Genomic DNA, 18886 nt, shown 5'->3' with positions numbered 1-18886 from the left:
GTTTGCCGGGTCTCTGACCCGGACAGACCAGTTTAAAATGAAAGCCCCTGGGAGACGGCCCAGGCTCGACGCCTTCGTAGTTTGCGAGGTCTGACGAGATGAGGCGGCGCTTTCCGGTGATTTGGTCAAAGGCCGTTTGTGGAGAGTGACACGAACCAACGCTGATTTACAGCCAAGAGTGTTGATGACAAGCGGTGACAGATGATGCTGGCATACATGACGCCGCGCTACAGCGATACGACAACTATCTTTGAAAATCTCGGCTTTTGTTGTATCGTTTGACGCTGTAAGTCGCTGACCCCAATACTGGGCATCTGTGCAAAAGCGCTTCATAGCTCATCGGATTCCTCTTGCACTCTAAGTAAACATATTGATTCTGACATTTGTACAATCGTGGAAGCGGGGTTCTGGCTGACGGGCATCCTCCCATGGGGCTTGGTGGTGGGGGGGGGCGTGGGGGGTCTCTGTGGCCGTCTTTATCCCGATAGATTTATTTTTTCCTGCCTCTGTGACCCTTCACTGCCCCTGACACGACCCCTGCATTTTCTAAGCAAAGCTTCGGGTGTCAGGGCCTTGAGTGTGCCCCTCTCCGCGTCGCGCGCCTGCGTGCGTGTGCGCGCGACGCGAACGCGCACGCCTGTCAGCCCTGCCCCCCCTCCTCCTCCACCACCCCCGTGATGGGCAGAGGGTTTTGTGTCCGGACGTTTAACAACAACAAAAAACCACTGAGTGAGCTTCGGTCCTAAGAGAGATCAAAGAGTGGCTTAGACGCGTAGTCGTGGTCGTTGTGTGTGTGTGGATCGAGAACGCAGATCGACTCAGCCAGGATGTTGGTCGTGGCATTTTAGAATCGCGTACCGTTGTTTTCTTTGCTGTGACCATGTTTTAACTGCGTTGTTATGTCTTGCGCAAAAAAAAAATGTCGCCACAGTCTATTTATTTTATCGCCCTCGACTAAAGAGACCTCAAGTCCCTAATGGACCATTCATGGTCATCACCGGCCGTGATCTATCCACTGCCGGATGTATGCCTACCCAATCCATCGCCATCCCCAGCGTTGCCGCGATACAACGATCCGTATAGCTGCTTCGAACAGACGGGTCGCATTGCTCCATCTCCATGCTTCGTGTTCCGCTCTTTTGGCCGCCTCTCCATCATGAGCCTAGGCCATTGGCCATCCTTCCGTCTTTCCGGTAAAGTTTCCTGCCCACGGCCACTTCCATTTATTGATTAAATTTTGGCGTAACAAAAAAAAACTCGCGCGTATTCTCTGATCCATGCGATAATCTTCCTACCTCTCAGAATAATCCCAAGCGTGCACCCTCTCGATGCGTCTTTGCAACATTTTCTGCTTTTGATCCATTATTATTTGTCCATGTACCTGATGATGATTGCTTGTTTTGCAGTCGAAACGTCGTGAGAATTTTATTGTTTTTATATTTTTATTATTTCCCTTCTACGTGACTGTACCGAAAGAACCAATAATATGAATCCCTGCAGTCACGAAAACTTTAAATAAAAATTTAATGTACATGTTGATTGAAAAACGCATTGGTTTTGATGATTTTCGGTAAGTTAATTTTCCAAAAAGCACTCAAATCTGCTTTCATCTGCCTCTTCATGTCATGATTTTAATCCCCGTCCATTAATCCTTGTCCTGCTCAAGACACAGACGTCATTCTCCATTGTGTGTCCCTCCGACGGATATATTTATTTGGTGAATTAACTTATTGGAAATATTCTTTGTTCATAGCTATCTCGAGCCCTCCATGACAGCCTTCTTTGTTAAGATGTTCAAGCATGTCCTCTTACATATAGGAAGCACGATAATGGAGTCTACAGATATTCTCACATTCACGCGCGCGCACACAGATGTGCGTGCATACCCACACACCAAGACACAGATGCCCCGTATAGCCTCAACAGACCGTTGGGGCAAGTGCTGTCAGCGAACACCTATGAAGGCCGACACGGCACACGAGGGGGTGGGTGGCCAGACCCACACACTCGCGCACACGTAGCCCATCAGAGGCACTCACAATGAGTGCTTTTGTCTTTGAGAACCCAGGGTAGGAGCACTCCCTCCGCCACCCATGCGGAACCTAAAGGCTCTTTAAGGGGGTCGGGTTAATGGATGAGCAAGATAATCGGGGAAACCGTTGGACGGTGATGGAAAAATGAGGTGGCTAGGCAAGGGCATGAATTATGATTATGTGAGAACGTGAGCGGTGGTGCAGTTGTTAGCGCACTGCCTTATCAACCCGGCCACCTCAGTTAGATTCCCGGCAACGGCTGAAATCAGTGGCGAAGGCTCTCTGAACCGGGCTTATCCAAACGCACCCCCCCAACTCGCTTCACCAACCCGCACTGACCAGCCTTTGTTACAGTAAACAATATAGTCAAACAGAAACGCCTGTGAATCCACACGTTGTGGCGAGGAGGCCTTCATCTCGCAGCGGATTCTTGACAAAAGCCTGCGAACTGCAGAGTTAGGACGACGTGGCGATGCCTTAGAGGAGTGGTTCTTCTTCTTACCCTGGGCTGCACGCACCTCCTGGGGGTGCGAAATGTCCATTCTGGGGGTGCGAGACATGGCCAGATTTTTTTTTAAAGAAGGTAAATAATCGAAAACACAAAATAACTACTTTGTTGCATCAACCCCCCTATGTATTTATGAACATCATAAACAAAGTGTTCACGATTGAGAACCAAGTGGGTGCAAGGCTGCAGTAAAGGTCAAGATCCGCTGCCTTGAGGAAGGCGGATCAACAACAACAACAACCTCAAACTCCCTTTAAGCGGGTTCCCAGAGCTCTATGGAAGCGCCCATCGAGTCGCGTTTCAAGCAAAGAAAGTTTGATCAAACGCGGCGATTAGAAACGGAGGGTGACTCCCTCCTTCCCTCCCATAGAGCAGATTAAGGAGGCCGCGTGAGAAACTGGGCAGGCTAAGCTCCAACCACCGCACCGGGGAGGCAGCCGGGGGGGGTCACACGCACGCGCACGGGAGATGAACGCGCGCGCGTGCAAGTGCGTAACCACGTGTCTGTTAATTATAGATTTGAAGCTTTCGTGACTGCAAGGATTCATATTCTTAGGTTTTTTTCGGTAAAGTCAAAAGGTAAAAAATTAAAATTAAAATTAATGAAAGTAAAAGAAAAATAAATTATTAATTTAATTTTTTACCTACGTGACTTTACCGAAAAAACCCTAAGAATACGTGTCTGTTACATTGCCTTCCCCACACAGTCACACACCAGCTCCTCCGTTAAGGCGACTTGAGAGCGCGAACTCACAGCCCTCTCGGCCTGTTCGCATTGCGCATGCGGACCCTTTTGCATCGTGACCGAGCCCGTGGGAATTAATTTGATGGCGAGACCACCGCCTGCCTCCTTCCTTAATCTCGGGGACATCTGCTCCTGGGTGCCGGCTGCTACAGCAGCTGAAATGGACACAATCAGTCACGGCTGACACGGCCCGCTCCTCCCGCTCCCCCCCCCACCATGTGAGCGTGGCAAGCGTGCGGGGTGTGTCGGTGTGTGTGGTGGTGGTGTCTTTGTGGGGAACGCTATCGTAGCGGTTTAGCGCGCTGCGTTAACGAACCCGGCGACCCGAGTTCGATTCACGCTCACGGCCAACACCAGTGACGATTCATTGAACCGGTCCTGGGCCTCCCCTAGGTCGACTCAGCCTCAAATGAGTACCTGGTGCGATGTGTAAACGTCGTCACGAGGGAGACAAATGCAGCCGGGGGTGGTGTTGGCCACCCACTCCCTCGTGTACCGTTGCGGCCGTCATAGGTGCTCGCTAACCGCACTTGCCCCAACAGTGTGTCAAGGCTATACGGGACATCTTTATGTGTTGTTTGTTGTGATATGTTTGTGCAGAGCTTGAACGCTGTGAAACCGTGGCGCAGTGATCAGCGCCACTGGTGCTACGTCCAAACCCACGGCCAACGTCAATGCTACGTTGAAGGTGTCCTGATATCACCTCCCCAACCGCGCGCACCTCCCAGTGTCGTGAGTCTCGACCGCCAGGCATGATGCCCTCCAAGCGACTCTCATGCCCAATCCCGCTTACTTTCCTTCACACGTCAAACCCATGTCTCTGACGTCGTTGTCGCATTGTCCTTCAATCCACGTTTTTCTCCCCTTCCCGTCTCTCAGTGTAATTCCAAGCGTGCGTCCCTCCCTACTTCTGTGGGCGCTTGCCAGTTATTAGCGCCAATAATTACTTTTTGTTTGCCCAATGCCCGTGTTTCTCACCCACGTGTCACGGGCAGGCAATAGGCACAACGTTCCTCCATCGGCGGGTTGGCATGTTTGCTTTTCATAACGCGGGATAAACATTGCCCCTGGTGGGTTGTGGCCGGGTCCTGGATGTTATTGGTCTCGCAGAGAGCACCCCCCCCCCCCACGCTCCAATACTCGTCCCTTGTTCCACCCCCTTCCGACCCCCCCCCTCCTCCCCACCCGCATCATTCTGTGTGGCCCTGCCGCAGCGTCGACCCCCACGGGAATGCGGGGGCCGAGACGGAGAAAGATCAGCCGAGGAGGTGCAGATGGCGAGACCCCGGAGGAATCAGCGATGGCACTAAGAGCAGTCGGTGTGTTTGCGGGCGGTAAAGTGGTCACGGGAAGGAAAATCCAATCGGGGTTTGAGTCTCGGGTGAGGCCAGTGACACCGATACGGGCAAGCCCCCCCCCCCATCACCAAGACAGACTGCAGGAGTCTTAAAGCCCCCGTGTGTGCCGTGTTGGCTGGTGAGCGCTGGCCACAGCGGCGCTGGGATGCTAGTAACTGCAGGGACGTGAGCTTGTGACTGGGCTCTCGGCAGCCACGTGGCTTAGCGGTAGAGCAAACGGCCCTCAATGGGAAGGTTGCGAGTTCAAATCTTGGCTGGTGCTTAACCCGACCCCTCGTCTCACCTTTGGTCAATGAAACAGGTGCCACTTTGTCGAGGGAAGTGAACAGTAGTTTCTCTATGGATAAACTCGCCCCGCCCTAGAAATGTAGAATTTCCACCACCGGCTCAGGGCTGTGAACAGGAGCTGGGCACAGCCTCAAAGCTCGTTTGAGTAGAACAAAGCTGTGAGTCTGCAGACTTTTTGTACGACAGGGCGAGCAATTAGTGGTGAGTCACATCTCAATTGGTCCTGCTCCCTCCTCAATACCCAGTGTGCCCACCGGCACTGACAAAACGTGGGGAAGTATGGTTAAAAATACGCACACGCGACCGGCATGACATGGGGAGGCTTTAATCCCACTGGTGGATTGAGAATGCCTGTAGTAAAAAAAAATTACATTACAAATATTTTTTTAAATACAACGGTTAATGATTCTACACGATGGTGGATGTTGTTCTTTTACTGAGATAGCCGCGGCTGTGAAACGCGACACTAATCGCGAGAAGCTGAGTGCCCTGGACACACGAGACCACTGGCTCGCAAACCTAACGGGAAACGCAACCGAGATAAATCCCCACCGGTGACCCGCAGCAGAACCCGGTACCACAGCTTACGTGTTCAGTCAGTGGATGTTATACACCCACGGTGACGTGCGGAGCTAAGACACGTATGTATGTATGTTGAACTTCTTTCGCACCGTGCGTAGCCCACCGTGCTAATTGGAGGGGCGGGAGCAAGGACAACAACACTAAACACAAGAAAAGGTTACGGGTTATATTTAGGACTGATTTAGGGGTTATGTATAGGATTAGGGTCAGCGCTTACGATTGAGATTATGTTTAGGACCGATGTTAGGTTAGGAGATATGTTAGGGCTAGGAATGGGCTTTCATTTAGAGTTAGATTTAACTTTAAAATTACGACTCGGGTTAGGGTTAGATATAAAATTTGGTTTAAAATGAAGACTATGGTTAGGTGTAGGGTTAGCGTTTACTTGAGGGTTAGAGTTAGGTTTAAAGGTTGGGGTTAGGATGGGGGTTAAGATTACGTTTAGAGTTAGGTTTAAATGGTGGGGTTAAGATCGGGGTTAGGGTTAGGTTTAGAGTTAGGTTTACTGGTTGGGGTTAGGGTCGGGGTTAGGGTGAGGTTTAGAGTTAGGTTTAATGGTTGGGGTTAGGGTCGGGGTTATGGTGAGGTTTAGAGTTAGGTTTAATGGTTGGGGTTAGGGTCGGGGTTATGGTGAGGTTTAGAGTTAGGTTTAATGGTTGGGGTTAGGGTCGGGTTTGGTACTGGGGCAAGAGTCGGGGCAATGGCTGCAGCTGGCCACTCTCTGTCCCTGTCGCTAATTCTGACTCAACTCAGTCCGCACCCCGCGCTAAAGATCGCCACAATCCAAACGACCACCACCACGACCACCACCACCCGCCCTCTCCGCTTCTCCCCTGCACCCCCTCGGTCCGCTCCCACCCCCGCTCCCCCAATCCTGTCCGTACAGGGGGTTCCCCTCGCCCCAGCCGACGCTGCCCCCACCCCACCACCCCCATCGGAGGGGTTGTGTTTTGTGTGAACTACAATCACGGGCTGCGGAATTTTTGCCCGGACAATGACGGGCGGGGGATGAGGGGGGAGGCTTCTCTTTTTTTACCAGCGACAAAGACAACGTCGGCTCCTTTAATCAGAGCGAGCACGGGCCCCGTACCCTCTGTGCTTGTCGTCTGTCCCTCATTTAAACTGCGTCACCCGCCTGTGTGTGTGTGGTACTGACCCACGCCACCTCCCTCCATCCCTCCGTCTCTCCATTCCTCCCTCTCTCCCTCCCCTCTCTCCCTCCCTCCTCGCTCCCTCCCTCGTGCGCTGTGATAACCTTCTTTATATGTGCACGCTAACCGCACTTGCCCCAGCAGTCCGCTAAGACTGTACGGGGGAGTTTTGTCTTTGTTATGTGTGTGTGTCTCTTCGAGGGGGGGGGGTAGGAGAAACGCCGCTGCGCTAGGAGCCCTGCGTCCAGAGTTCGATTCCCGCCCACGGCAAACGCGTGTAACGATTATCATCTGAACCTTACTGCGCCTCCCCTTGTATGAGTACCTCGTGCGATGTATAAACATCGCCACTAGGGAGACAAAGGCGGTCCGGCGTGGTACTGGCGATCCACCCCTTTCGGGTGCCTTGCAAGGCCTTCATATGTGCTCGCTAGCAGCACTTGCCCCAACAGCCTGTGAGAGGCTATACGGGGGACATTTGTCTTTGCACTCGTTTGAATGAGTGACCCTTGTGTGGGTGCGCTCATATGAATGAGTGAATGAGTGCGTGCCCTGAATGGAGTAGCCGGGTCACACTTTGCGGTCGAGGAGGAGGAGGAGGTCTTGACATTCTTGTGCCGGGGGTCTCGACCCAATTCCCACACAGCCCCCCCCCTCCTCCTCCTCCGAATCCAACTTCAAAACCCTCCCGCCTCCTTCACCTGCCCCACCGCCCACCTGTCCACCATCTCAAACAACCCCCAATCACCACCACCACCGCCACGCCAGCTTCGTCTCCCTGCCGGCTCTGACGACACGTGGGGAACTCCGTAAAGTCCCAGGGAGAATGGGGTTGCTTGGATTCGACGACAGGTCAGCCTTCGTGTCAGGAGGTTACATGACAGACGTTGGTTGGATGTCACGGCGGTGGGTGGGTTATAGCGCGTAAATATATAAATGTGTCGTTAAAACCCGACACGGCCAACTAGTAAGGTTTATCATGTAAACAGAACGTGGCCAATTCGTCACTAGTACAGCATCACCGGTGTGCTGGAGAGCCGAGCCACAACATTTACAATCTGAGTACGACGTTTCGCCAGTAATTACAACTAGCTTCATCAGGCGACAGACAGATTTGTGGACACGTCCACCTGTTTCGTTCCTTATATAGAGGCGTAGATGTGGTGACCACGCTTCTGCGTTATTCTCGCCACCACCCGACACAGCCAATTAAGAAGGTTTGTCACGTCGATTAAAAGTGCGAATTAAGTTACTACTTCAGCACTCCGGTGTGTTGCAGAGTAAACCCGCAACGTTTACAATTCGAGTACGACGTTTCGCTGGTGATTACAATCAGCTTCATCAGGCTAATTACCAGCCAAACGTCCGACTCGAATTGTAAACGTCGTGGGTTTACTCTCCAACACACCGGAGTGCTCAAGTAGTATCTAATTGGCTGCGGGTTTAACGACACATTTATATTTAATTAAAAAAAAGCCCTTCTAGATAAGATTGATCGCAAAAGCCTACTCGGGGTTAAACTGTCTATTCTTTACAACTTTACTCTCCAATCGCTTTTGACGAACAGTCAAGGTTATTATGTTTATTTTAACAAATGGCCTTCGGGTTATCATATTAAATATTTATACACGTTTAAAGTAACTTACTTTTAAATTAATGCGCGCATGAATTATCTTTTGAAATTAATTTAGATTAGATTTTTTTAAAGACTTGCAGAGGTGAAACCTTTGAACGTTCATAAATTCGGTTTCGTCTCAATTCATTTGGATTGAGGTAATCTAACGGGAAGAAGACAAATAGGTATTAAAAATGATGATAGATTAAATATTAACTTTAAAAATAAACAATACAAATGTTATAATGTCGGTGTTAAAATAAAATGAAATAACCATGTGTGCCCGGATTTTTGGGCCACCCTTCTCTATGAGTACTCAAGTCAACCTCTACCTGTTTATGTGTTTGTGTAGCTTAGCTTCATGATTTGTGCTGTGATCTGGACGTTATCAGCCAGATCCGATTTTTTGCTGCGGGGATTTGAATATTAAACTTTTTTTTTCGCTTAGTTTTTTGTTTACGTTAGTGCAATATTTCGATATCTCATGCGCTACAGCGTTGTTGTTGTTGTTGCTGCTGTTGTTATTTGTTCTGATTGCTCTTCGCTTCATAGCTGTACTTTCTTTTATTTGTTTTTAGCTTTTGTCATTTTTTTGGGGCGACCCGGGTCAGGGCAGGCTATCATGGTCTCTTAAGTTCTCACCTGGTTCAACAAGATACACTTGAAACTTGAAACCCGGAGCGAGACACTTGGCAATGCTCACCTCTGCCGTGCACACGACCACAACAGCCAAAAGGCTTCCACGTGGTATCACCGAGTTTCCGTGGGACGGCCAAATCGAGTCAACAAGAGTGGAAATATGCGTGGAGTGTGTGTGCGTGGTTGTGATCGTGTGCGTACGTGATATGGGGAGTGGTGGCGTAGCGGTTAGCGCGCTGACATCCGATTATCTGAACCGGTCCTGTGCCTCCCCTAGGTCGACTCAGCCTCAATTGAGGACCTGTTGTGGTGTGCAAACATCGCCGCTAGGGAGACAAAGGCGACCGGGCGTGGTCCTGGCCACCCACCCCCTCGTGTGCCGTTCTGGCCTTCATAGGTGCTTGCTAACAACGCTTGCTCCAACACTTTGTTAAGGCAATACAGGGGATCTTTGTCTCTGTGTCGGCTCAATGTCGAGTGGTGGTGTAGCGGTTAGCGCTACGCTGCTCTACGAACCCGGAAAACCAAGTTCTATTCCCGGTTCACGACCAACATCAATGACGATTAATCTGAACCGTTGCTGGGCCTCCCCTAGGTCGACTCAGCCTCAATTGAGACAAAGGCGGCCGGGCGTGGTCCTGGCCACCCACCTCCTCGTGTGCTGTGCCGGCCTGCATAGGTGATACTCGCGAACGGCACTTGCCCCAACAGCCTATTAAGGCTATACGGGGGGCCTTTGTATTTGTGTGTCCGAGTGTGCTGTTTTGTGTTGCAGGCGTACACTCACCGTCTCGAAGTATTCCTTCCAGCGCTGCTGAAGCACGTGCGTGTACACACGTGGAACACACACACACCCACACAGAGAGAGAGAGAGACACACACACACGCATCGTGCACAAAAGGACACACAACACAGAGGGATACACAGACACACGCACATTCACGAACACGTTCACACCGTCACGTATGCACAAACATGTGCACGTGCACAAAGACTTACACAGACACACACACACGGAGAGATGCATACGCGCGGCCACGTGGGAGACAAACGCGCGCACAAAAACAGACACACACATCGCGGAAGAACATACACAAAGCACACACACACACGCATCCACACACTCGCAGACACGCATAAACGCGCACACACAGATATCACGTACACACACATACCCACACACGAACACATAGGGACATATATACAGTGAGACCCACATAAACACACACACACACACACGGAGAGACACACACACAGAGACACACCACAGACACACATAGCGAGACCCACATAAACACACATACACACAGAGAGACACACACAGACACACACAGAGAGACACACACACAGAGACACACCACAGACACACATAGCGAGACCCACATAAACACACATACACAGAGAGACACACACAGACACACACAGAGAGAGACACACAGACACAGATACACAAACACACACAGATACCCACACACGAACACATAGGCACATATATACACAGTGAGACCCGTATAAACACACACACACACGGAGAGACACACACAGGCACACGAACACATTAGCGGCGAATCAAATGAGCTCCTCCGTTAAAACAACAAGCAAAAGAAACGTGACAGCAACAAGGGGCCCGGATCAACGACAGTAACCACAGCAGCTGGACAGGTGCAGCCTCGCTCCTACAGGTGCGTCCCCCCCCCCCTGCCCCCTATGGAGGCAATGTGCATATCTTCTCAACTCCTACGAGACGCTACGGGTCGCAACCGATAACAGTGAGCGGAATTCCACGCGCGCAACGCGTTTCCGATAAGGGATGGGTAACGAAATGACAGCCCCCTTTGTCGTCCCTCCACTCGCCGTGTCAGTGGCGGGAGCGGTGGAGTGGGGTTGGACTGAATTTCAGCACGCTGGTCAGGGCATGCGCATATCTGTGTGAGAGAAAAATTAACCCGTAAAAACAAAGTTTTTCACTATAAATCCTTTATATGCGTGGCGGCTAGAGTCATCTCGTCCTCTGGCTTGAGATGGCTGCCACCTATGGGTCAGATGATTGCCTGCCACCATTAAGCAATTGGTAATTAAATATATATTTTTTCCTAAAAAGTGTAACATTTTGGAAAAAAAATTTACGAAAATATTGTCACGCACAACGAATCTGTGTGCAAAATGTCAGCTCGATTGGATCACGGGACGTGGGTTAAAAAACGACCGAAAGATTTGCACGATCGTAAGCGCGCAAGCAAGTGAACTTAATATAAAGGATTTAAAAAGGGACTCACGTCCTCCACGGATATTGGGAGCTGGGCCTCCTCTACCGTCACCGCCTCCAATCGTGTCCCTCCCAGATCTTCCTCCTCCTCTTTCTCCTCCCGTTCATTCTCCTTCTCCGGATCCCCGAGGAGGCTGGTCTCTATCGCGGCCATGCGTGCGACGTAAACCGGCAGCCAAACGGACCCTCTTCGATCGTCACACTCGGAGCGAGATCTCATTCATACGCGCCGCGCTCTGTGCGCCACTGGAGTCCCTCGCCTTCTCCCCGACCCCATCGTCTCCTCCTCCTCTCGGCCACTCGGCAGCTCCACCAGAACAGGGCTCTTGAGTGTGCTCACACACCTGGGCAGCGAGGCGCACAGCTGCCCAGGGACGAGCACTCCGCCGCCTCCTCCTCTTACAATCGGCTCAAGCAGAACGGCTCTCGCGTGGAGATGATTGTCAAAGAAGACACCCACGCATGTACCGAGACGCTTACGCCTGTCCAGGAACGCGCGCGCCTATGCAGTAGAGCGTACCACCTAGTCGGTGACACACACGCCTCTTCCGACTCGGCCACTTAACGACATCAGAATGGTGGACTACACACTCGTCCAAGAACGCTGGTCCTTCTGCTTAGAGGCGCATACCTGTCTCTGTGCCACACACACCTGTCCAGGAAACGCTCTCACCCGTCCACGCACCGGGCACATCCAGCTGCGGCTCTCAGCTGCTCCGCACGCTCGAGTCGCGGAGCTGACGAATCTCGCTTGCCCCCCTCCACCGAAACGCGCGCGCGCACGCACGTGTGCGACACGCGGTGTCCTTTCACTCTCGCGGGTCACCCTGGCCGCGAGGATTGTCCACCCAGCGCTACCCTGGCGCGCTCCACCGCCAGCTCCGCGTGCCACCGAAGATGATGATAAAAAACGACGACGCTGCTGCTGCCGCTGCTGCCTCTGTCGCCGCCGCTGTCGATGCGTAGACGAAGTGCGCGCGCGTCTTTGTGGCGCAGCGCGCGTGTGGTGCGTGGGTGGGCCTCTCCTCCATCTCTTAAGAGAGACGCAACTCCCCTCCCACTCCCAACCCCCCACGCTGCAACGTTGCTCCCTCTCTCAGCCCGCGTGCCATAGTCCCCCCCCCACCACACCACACCATCTTATAGGCAGGGTGCGACCACCCACTCCAAGCAATTACCGTATTAGATTGTCAGTGCATCACGACATTATTACACTGCCTATAATAGCGTACGTGACATTGTTCGTTTTACTCCCCCCCCCCCCGCCCAGTTGTAATTCAATTGTGATCTCAGCCTCGCGTAAATGGGATGAGGTGTAAGCTCTGACGCGTTGGAGCCCGTGGAAGGAGATATAACGGAACTACCTTTGAGATTCCTTTCAAGTGACACCTCAGCGGCCAGACACTCGGGAGCGCCGTGACCTCTCATCGCGCGTCCTGCCACAGTCATTGGTAAAGCGGGCTGGGACCATCAATGCGCTACAACTGGGACTCCTCCTCCAGTCGAAATGTTTCTGATTCTGCCACTCGAGAACCTGGAACGATCACGGGCGGCCGAGACCCGAATTGAACACAAGATACAGTGCCGGATTATCCTCGTAGCAAAAGTAGCTACATCTGCTACGGGCCCCCCACTTTCAAGCGCCCCGCGCTAAATGCTTTCAAGCTATCAATTCCGTTCTAGATTTGAAGCTTTCGTGACTGCAAGGATTCATACTCTTAGGTTTTTTCGGTAAAGTCACGTAGGTAAAAAAAAACTAATAGAAATAATAATAGAAATATTATTATTTACTGACTTTACCGAAAAAACCTAAGACTATCAATTCCGGTTCAGTGATTCTGCACTTGCTCTATTACTATAGTACTATACCGCCTTCAACTTTTATGAACGACCGGGTATTTAAGGTTAGCGATTTGTCGTATTATCTGGCTGTATATCAAATGAAAAAATAATACTTTGTAAGTAAAACTATTGTTTTAATACTTGTGTTTTTTTAGGGCCCCTTTATAACATATGCAACAGGCCCCGCACTGCCCAGATACTGTATCTGCCTTACCGCAACACCTCAATGCGCTGACCTCTTAACTATCTCCGTACCTTACAAATATAATCAATCTCGACCCGCAGCATGGCCATTATAATAATCGCTCTATTGCATACCCTGCAATGGCAATAATACTAACATTGCTCTCACGATGTATCCAGAACAATATTATCATCAAGACTCTCGTTTCGGATTGGCCCTGTAGTGAGACGTTTGCCCAATATTTGTCTTCATAACGAGCGCTTCGGCTTCGTCTGGGTCAGGGGTCGGCAACCTACGGCTCCGGAGCCGCATGCGGCTCTTTACGGGCTGCTTCTTGACGATATGTACGTATGTACATAGATGCATTGCGGCTCTTGAAATACTGAATTTTGTACCGAATTGGAAAGAAATGGCTCTTCTTGTTATTTTGGTTGCCGACCCCTGGTCTGGGTGGAAAGCAGATTACCCGGGGAAAACCAACCACCACGTAAAGGGACCATTCCAAAAATCCCACATAATTACTTTCGCGAACCCGCTTGCTGTACTGCCACCCCACGATCACCCCCGCACCTCAACCCAGGGGGGGGGCTTGGTTTGCTTGAGTTTCTAAAATATTTGCGTGATCCACCAACCACTTTCACTGCACGCCTGCCGGATCGCAGGCGTGGGCCAACCACGCCCACCTTCGCATTGGATGAGCAATGTTCACACGCGGGACGATGCAACGAGAGTTGATCTAACAGGGCATCACAGCGTGGTGTGACGCTCCGCCGCCTGGCGGTGGAGGGGAGAATTGCAGCGTTGCGCCCCATCACCCTCGCTCAGCGTTCTGCATCGCAAGACCCACCGGCTACTTGGCGGCCCCCTGGTAGCCTTGAGTGCGCCCCCCCCCCTCTCATCCCTCGGCAATACACAAGGAGTGACCCCCCCCCACACCCCGTCATCATCATCGTGCTGCTGTCAAACACCCCCCCAACCCCCCAATGGTTTAAAATGTGGCGGCACCGCGCACACAACAACCGATTGACGTCTTATCGGCGAATTGTGGGGACTCCCCCGCCGCCGTCACCGCCCAGCCTCTGAACATGAGCGAAGGAAACTCCGCGCCCCTTGGCTCGAGCAGTGTCGCCCCATGGTGGAGGTGCTCGGGAGGGATGCGGGGCTCGCTCGCTGAACCGCGAGGTCAACGCGACGTGACCCCGCTGCGCGTTCACGGCCCAATGTCTCTCCATTTCCCTCTATCTCTCTCTGGGAGCGCGCACGTTTGGCGGATGCACACGCACGGGCACGTGGCTCTGGCAGCAGCAGCGGGGTTGCGATGTTGGCGCTCGGCGGGACTGAGCGATTTTGCGGGAGATCGTTTTCGTCTCCCTCGCGTCCACATGTGGGACCCACGACGCCGAGCGCAACGATCTGCAGCGCGGCGTGCGATACGAGAAGACGCGTTCGCCCCCTTGGTGGCAATGCAACGGGAGGGTGTTTGTGTCGAGGCGTTCAAACGCCAAACGGATTGCCCCTTTTGCAAGGAATTCATGTGACTGCGTTAACCACCACACGCAGCACCTGTGGTGAACATGAAAACCAAACATCCATAAGGGGTTTTTTTGGGGTTAGATCGCGTAAATAAATGTGTAGTTAAAACCCGCCACCACCCGACAAAGCCAACTAGTAAGGGTCGTCACGTAAACAAAACGTACCAATTCGTCACGAGTGCAGCACACCGGTGTGTTGGATGATATTGGTCGCGAAAGCCTACGTGTTAAACAAAACATGCTCTGATATGTGCATCGTCTTTGAAACCGATTGGCCTAGACCAGACACGGCCTTTTGTATGGCCTAGTCTCACCAGTGTCAAACCAGAGGACAACGCCAAAATGCAAACAGCACAAAGCCGATGCACCCATCAGAGCATTTGTAGCAGTGCCGTACTCCCGTCAGGATATCTTTAACGACCACCGTGAAGCAGACAGCGCGTAGTAGTCCGAGTTAGCATCAAGGTGCACGGTTAATACACAGCACAGTAATAACCAGGACGGCCCTTGGGGCGCGAACCGCGACCCTCTCTCTCGGCAACGAGCTGCAAAGGCGCTGTCGCTGGGCCACTCCGAGCGCTCACCTGCCGCGCTCACCTGCCGCGCTCACCTGCCGCGCTCACCTGCCGCGCTCACCTGCCGCGCTCACCTGCCGCGCTCACCTGCCGCGCTCACCTGCCGCGCTCACCTGCCGCGCTCACCTGCCGCGCTCACCTGCCGCGCTCACCTGCCGCGCTCACCTGCCGCGCTCACCTGCCGCGCTCACCTGCCGCGCTCACCTGCCGCGCTCACCTGCCGCGCTCACCTGCCGCGCTCACCTGCCGCGCTCACCTGCCGCGCTCACCTGCCGCGCTCACCTGCCGCGCTCACCTGCCGCGCTCACCTGCCGCGCTCACCTGCCGCGCTCACCTGCCGCGCTCACCTGCCGCGCTCACCTGCCGCGCTCACCTGCCGCGCTCACCTGCCGCGCTCACCTGCCGCGCTCACCTGCCGCGCTCACCTGCCGCGCTCACCTGCCGCGCTCACCTGCCGCGCTCACCTGCCGCGCTCACCTGCCGCGCTCACCTGCCGCGCTCACCTGCCGCGCTCACCTGCCGCGCTCACCTGCCGCGCTCACCTGCCGCGCTCACCTGCCGCGCTCACCTGCCGCGCTCACCTGCCGCGCTCACCTGCCGCGCTCACCTGCCGCGCTCACCTGCCGCGCTCACCTGCCGCGCTCACCTGCCGCGCTCACCTGCCGCGCTCACCTGCCGCGCTCACCTGCCGCGCTCACCTGCCGCGCTCACCTGCCGCGCTCACCTGCCGCGCTCACCTGCCGCGCTCACCTGCCGCGCTCACCTGCCGCGCTCACCTGCCGCGCTCACCTGCCGCGCTCACCTGCCGCGCTCACCTGCCGCGCTCACCTGCCGCGCTCACCTGCCGCGCTCACCTGCCGCGCTCACCTGCCGCGCTCACCTGCCGCGCTCACCTGCCGCGCTCACCTGCCGCGCTCCTCAAACCTGTTAGTCTGCTCACCTGTGCGGCTGCTCACTGCAATCGATTTCGCCCGAGCCCAAGCGCTCACCTGTTCGCGCGCTCGCCTGACTGCACCCTCGGCTACCAGCTTCCCTATACTCTTAGGTTATTTCGGTAAAGTCACGTAGATAGAAAAAGAATAGATCACGACGTTTCGATCGCAACACAAGCAATCGTCATCAGGTGGGACAACCACATCAAGAAAAAACTGCAAGAAAAACTGCAGTTTTTTCTACGCGACTTTACCGAAAAGAAAAAAACTACAGTTTTTTTGCTGTGGAAACGTCGTGATCTATTTTTTTTCTGCCTACGTGACTTTACCGAAAGAACCAAAGAGTATGGATTCCTGCAGTCACGAAAGCTTCAAATCAAGATTGTACCAGCTTACCTGTCAAGCCTCTCATGATAGCCCGCTCACCTGTTAGCCTGCGCGCCAACTCTCCCCCGCATGCCCTCTCGCGAAATAACTCTCTCACCCGTCAGTCGGCTTACCCGTCCCTATTATGGCCAATTAGCCCACTCCATTGTTTAACCGATCACCTGTCACCAATCATACCACCCACTTGCCAAGCCACTTACCGATGTCCCATCTCACCTATATCCCGACACACCTGTCAGCACTGTCAACCTGTCAACACCCCCCCCCCGCTCAACTCGCCAGCCCTCACCTGTCCGTGGTCTCACCTATCGCCTGATCGTCGTCACTACCGCCGCGAGGTGAAACGGAGAACGAGCAGCCTCAACCACGTGCCCGATATTGATCAGAGATCAGCGAGACGAAACTCGCCACTCCCCCAAGAATCGCTCGACACGCACTCCTCTCCGACCCACAACCATAACAGAGAGACGGACGGAGACACGAACGCGATTGATGACGCATGAATATTAGACCGGCGATGAACGCGCTGCTGGAGGAGATGGAACGAGGACCGATAACACCATGACAACCCAGGACTTATGTTTTCAATTAAATCGATTCCCCCCCTCCCCCACCCGTGTCCATTTCCGGAGCTCAGCTCCGGACAGCTCCGTCCGAAATAAATCCTCGATGACAATCCTAGACCCGGCGTCATCAAATTTTTTTTAACCCCCATCACGAGACGTTTTCGTTTCCAGTTTATTGGAGGGTTTCGTTTGAAATCACGAGAATCGTCCATGTGAAAGTAGACCACGCGTCACAATGCCGTCGCATGGGGCCCTCGTCATGTTCACAACCTTGTTCACGGCGAAAGAGGAATAGTCCCATAAAAGGCTGCATAATAAGTTAATACAATAGAAACTTTGATTACAAAATACAGGCACAGCATTTTTTTTTTCTTTATCATGAAACACATTTAATCATGCAGTGGGAGCTGCTGGTTCGTTGGCTCCAGGGTTGAGGAGGCTACAAAAACCCCACCCCTCGTGGCCTCCACTCTCAAGTTGATAACACCACGGCGCGCGTGGATTTATTGACAAGTGACACGCAAAAGGCAACGTTCGGTGGCGATGATGATGACGACGATGCCCCAAGTGCTGGGCTCGGGTCAGACCGGTTCCCCATGGGAAGCTGCGTGCACACGTCTGTGGCTCTCCGTGTTCAACGACGGAGCCGATGGGTGGTACATGTGCCAGTCTATGGTTCGAGATTTGAATACTGTGTATGGCTCTAGATTTGTGCGAGTATGGATCTCTGTGGGTCCGTGTGCGACTCTAGCGGGGAGCGGTAGTTGCAGTGGTGAGCACGTCGTGTTCCAAACCCGGCGACTGGGATCGATTTCCACTCGTGGCCAACAATGGCGATTTTATCCGAACGGGTCATTGGTATCTCCTAGAGCAGTGGTTCTTAACCTGGGGTGCGAGATGCCCTTTGTGGGTGCGAGACGTGTCCAGATTTTGTTAGAAGGTAAATCATCGAAAACACAAATTAAGCACGGGCACGTAAGACCAACAACTACTTTGTTTCAGCAAACCCCTTTGTATTAATATTATATATATATATTTGTTTACGATTGAGAACCAAAGGGGTGCAAGGCTGCAGTAAAGGTTAAGCACCACTGCCCTAGGCCGACCGTCTTAAATTGGTACCTGGTGCAGTGTGTTAACATCACCGCTAGGGAGACAAAGGCGGCCGAGAATGAATCGTGCTGGCCACCCACCACCTCGTGTGCTGTGCCAGCCTTCACAGGTTCTTGCTAACAGGACTTGTCCCAACAGTATGTTAAGGCTATCGGGGTGGGATCTATGCGCCTCTATGGGTCTCCATTTCAGTCTGTGCAGGGCTTCCCAATGTGATAGAAACCACTGCCCAGGTGTCCACCCCTCCACACACGAGCCAGCCTGGCTGGAACACTGGGGGCGGCCTTTGCATTCCCTTTAAAACCTGGAGTGACGAACCACCGCAGTGAAAACCCACGGCAGAAGAATATGGCTTTAGGAAGAGTGACGCACGGGTACCCCCCCCCCCACTTACGCGGTAAATGCGGTCCAAAAAAAACAAAGGGTGCGCACAAAGCAAAACCACACTGCCATTCGCCGTGCAGCGCATGCACTGCGCACGCAAACACAATATTGTCCCACGTCCGAACGCACCATGTACAGTGATTTCCAACCGCATAGTCCAGCACATTTTTTGGTAGCAGTAGGTT

General features: G+C 53.0%; 1 protein-coding gene across 1 annotated transcript in view; it reads right to left on the bottom strand.

Annotated features, from left to right (window-relative positions):
* Nucleotides 1-12158, bottom strand: part of LOC144942026 (rhomboid-related protein 1-like) — a 32564-nt gene extending 20406 nt beyond the window's left edge. Inside the window, exons 1-2 of the mRNA XM_078868683.1 lie at nucleotides 11197-12158; nucleotides 9707-9730 (exon numbers count right to left, since the gene is read on the bottom strand). Of these exons, the coding sequence (XP_078724809.1) occupies nucleotides 9707-9730; nucleotides 11197-11406 (234 nt within the window). The 5' untranslated portion in view covers nucleotides 11407-12158. The remainder of the gene's footprint in view (nucleotides 1-9706; nucleotides 9731-11196) is intronic.
* Between the last annotated feature and the right edge of the window lie 6728 nt (nucleotides 12159-18886).

Source organism: Lampetra fluviatilis, chromosome 1 (genome assembly GCF_964198595.1).
Source record: "Lampetra fluviatilis chromosome 1, kcLamFluv1.1, whole genome shotgun sequence".
In the NCBI taxonomy this organism is placed as follows: Eukaryota; Metazoa; Chordata; class Hyperoartia; order Petromyzontiformes; family Petromyzontidae; genus Lampetra; species Lampetra fluviatilis.
The sequence above is the reverse complement of the archived record's forward strand: the minus strand, read 5'-3'. Positions and strand labels throughout refer to the sequence as shown.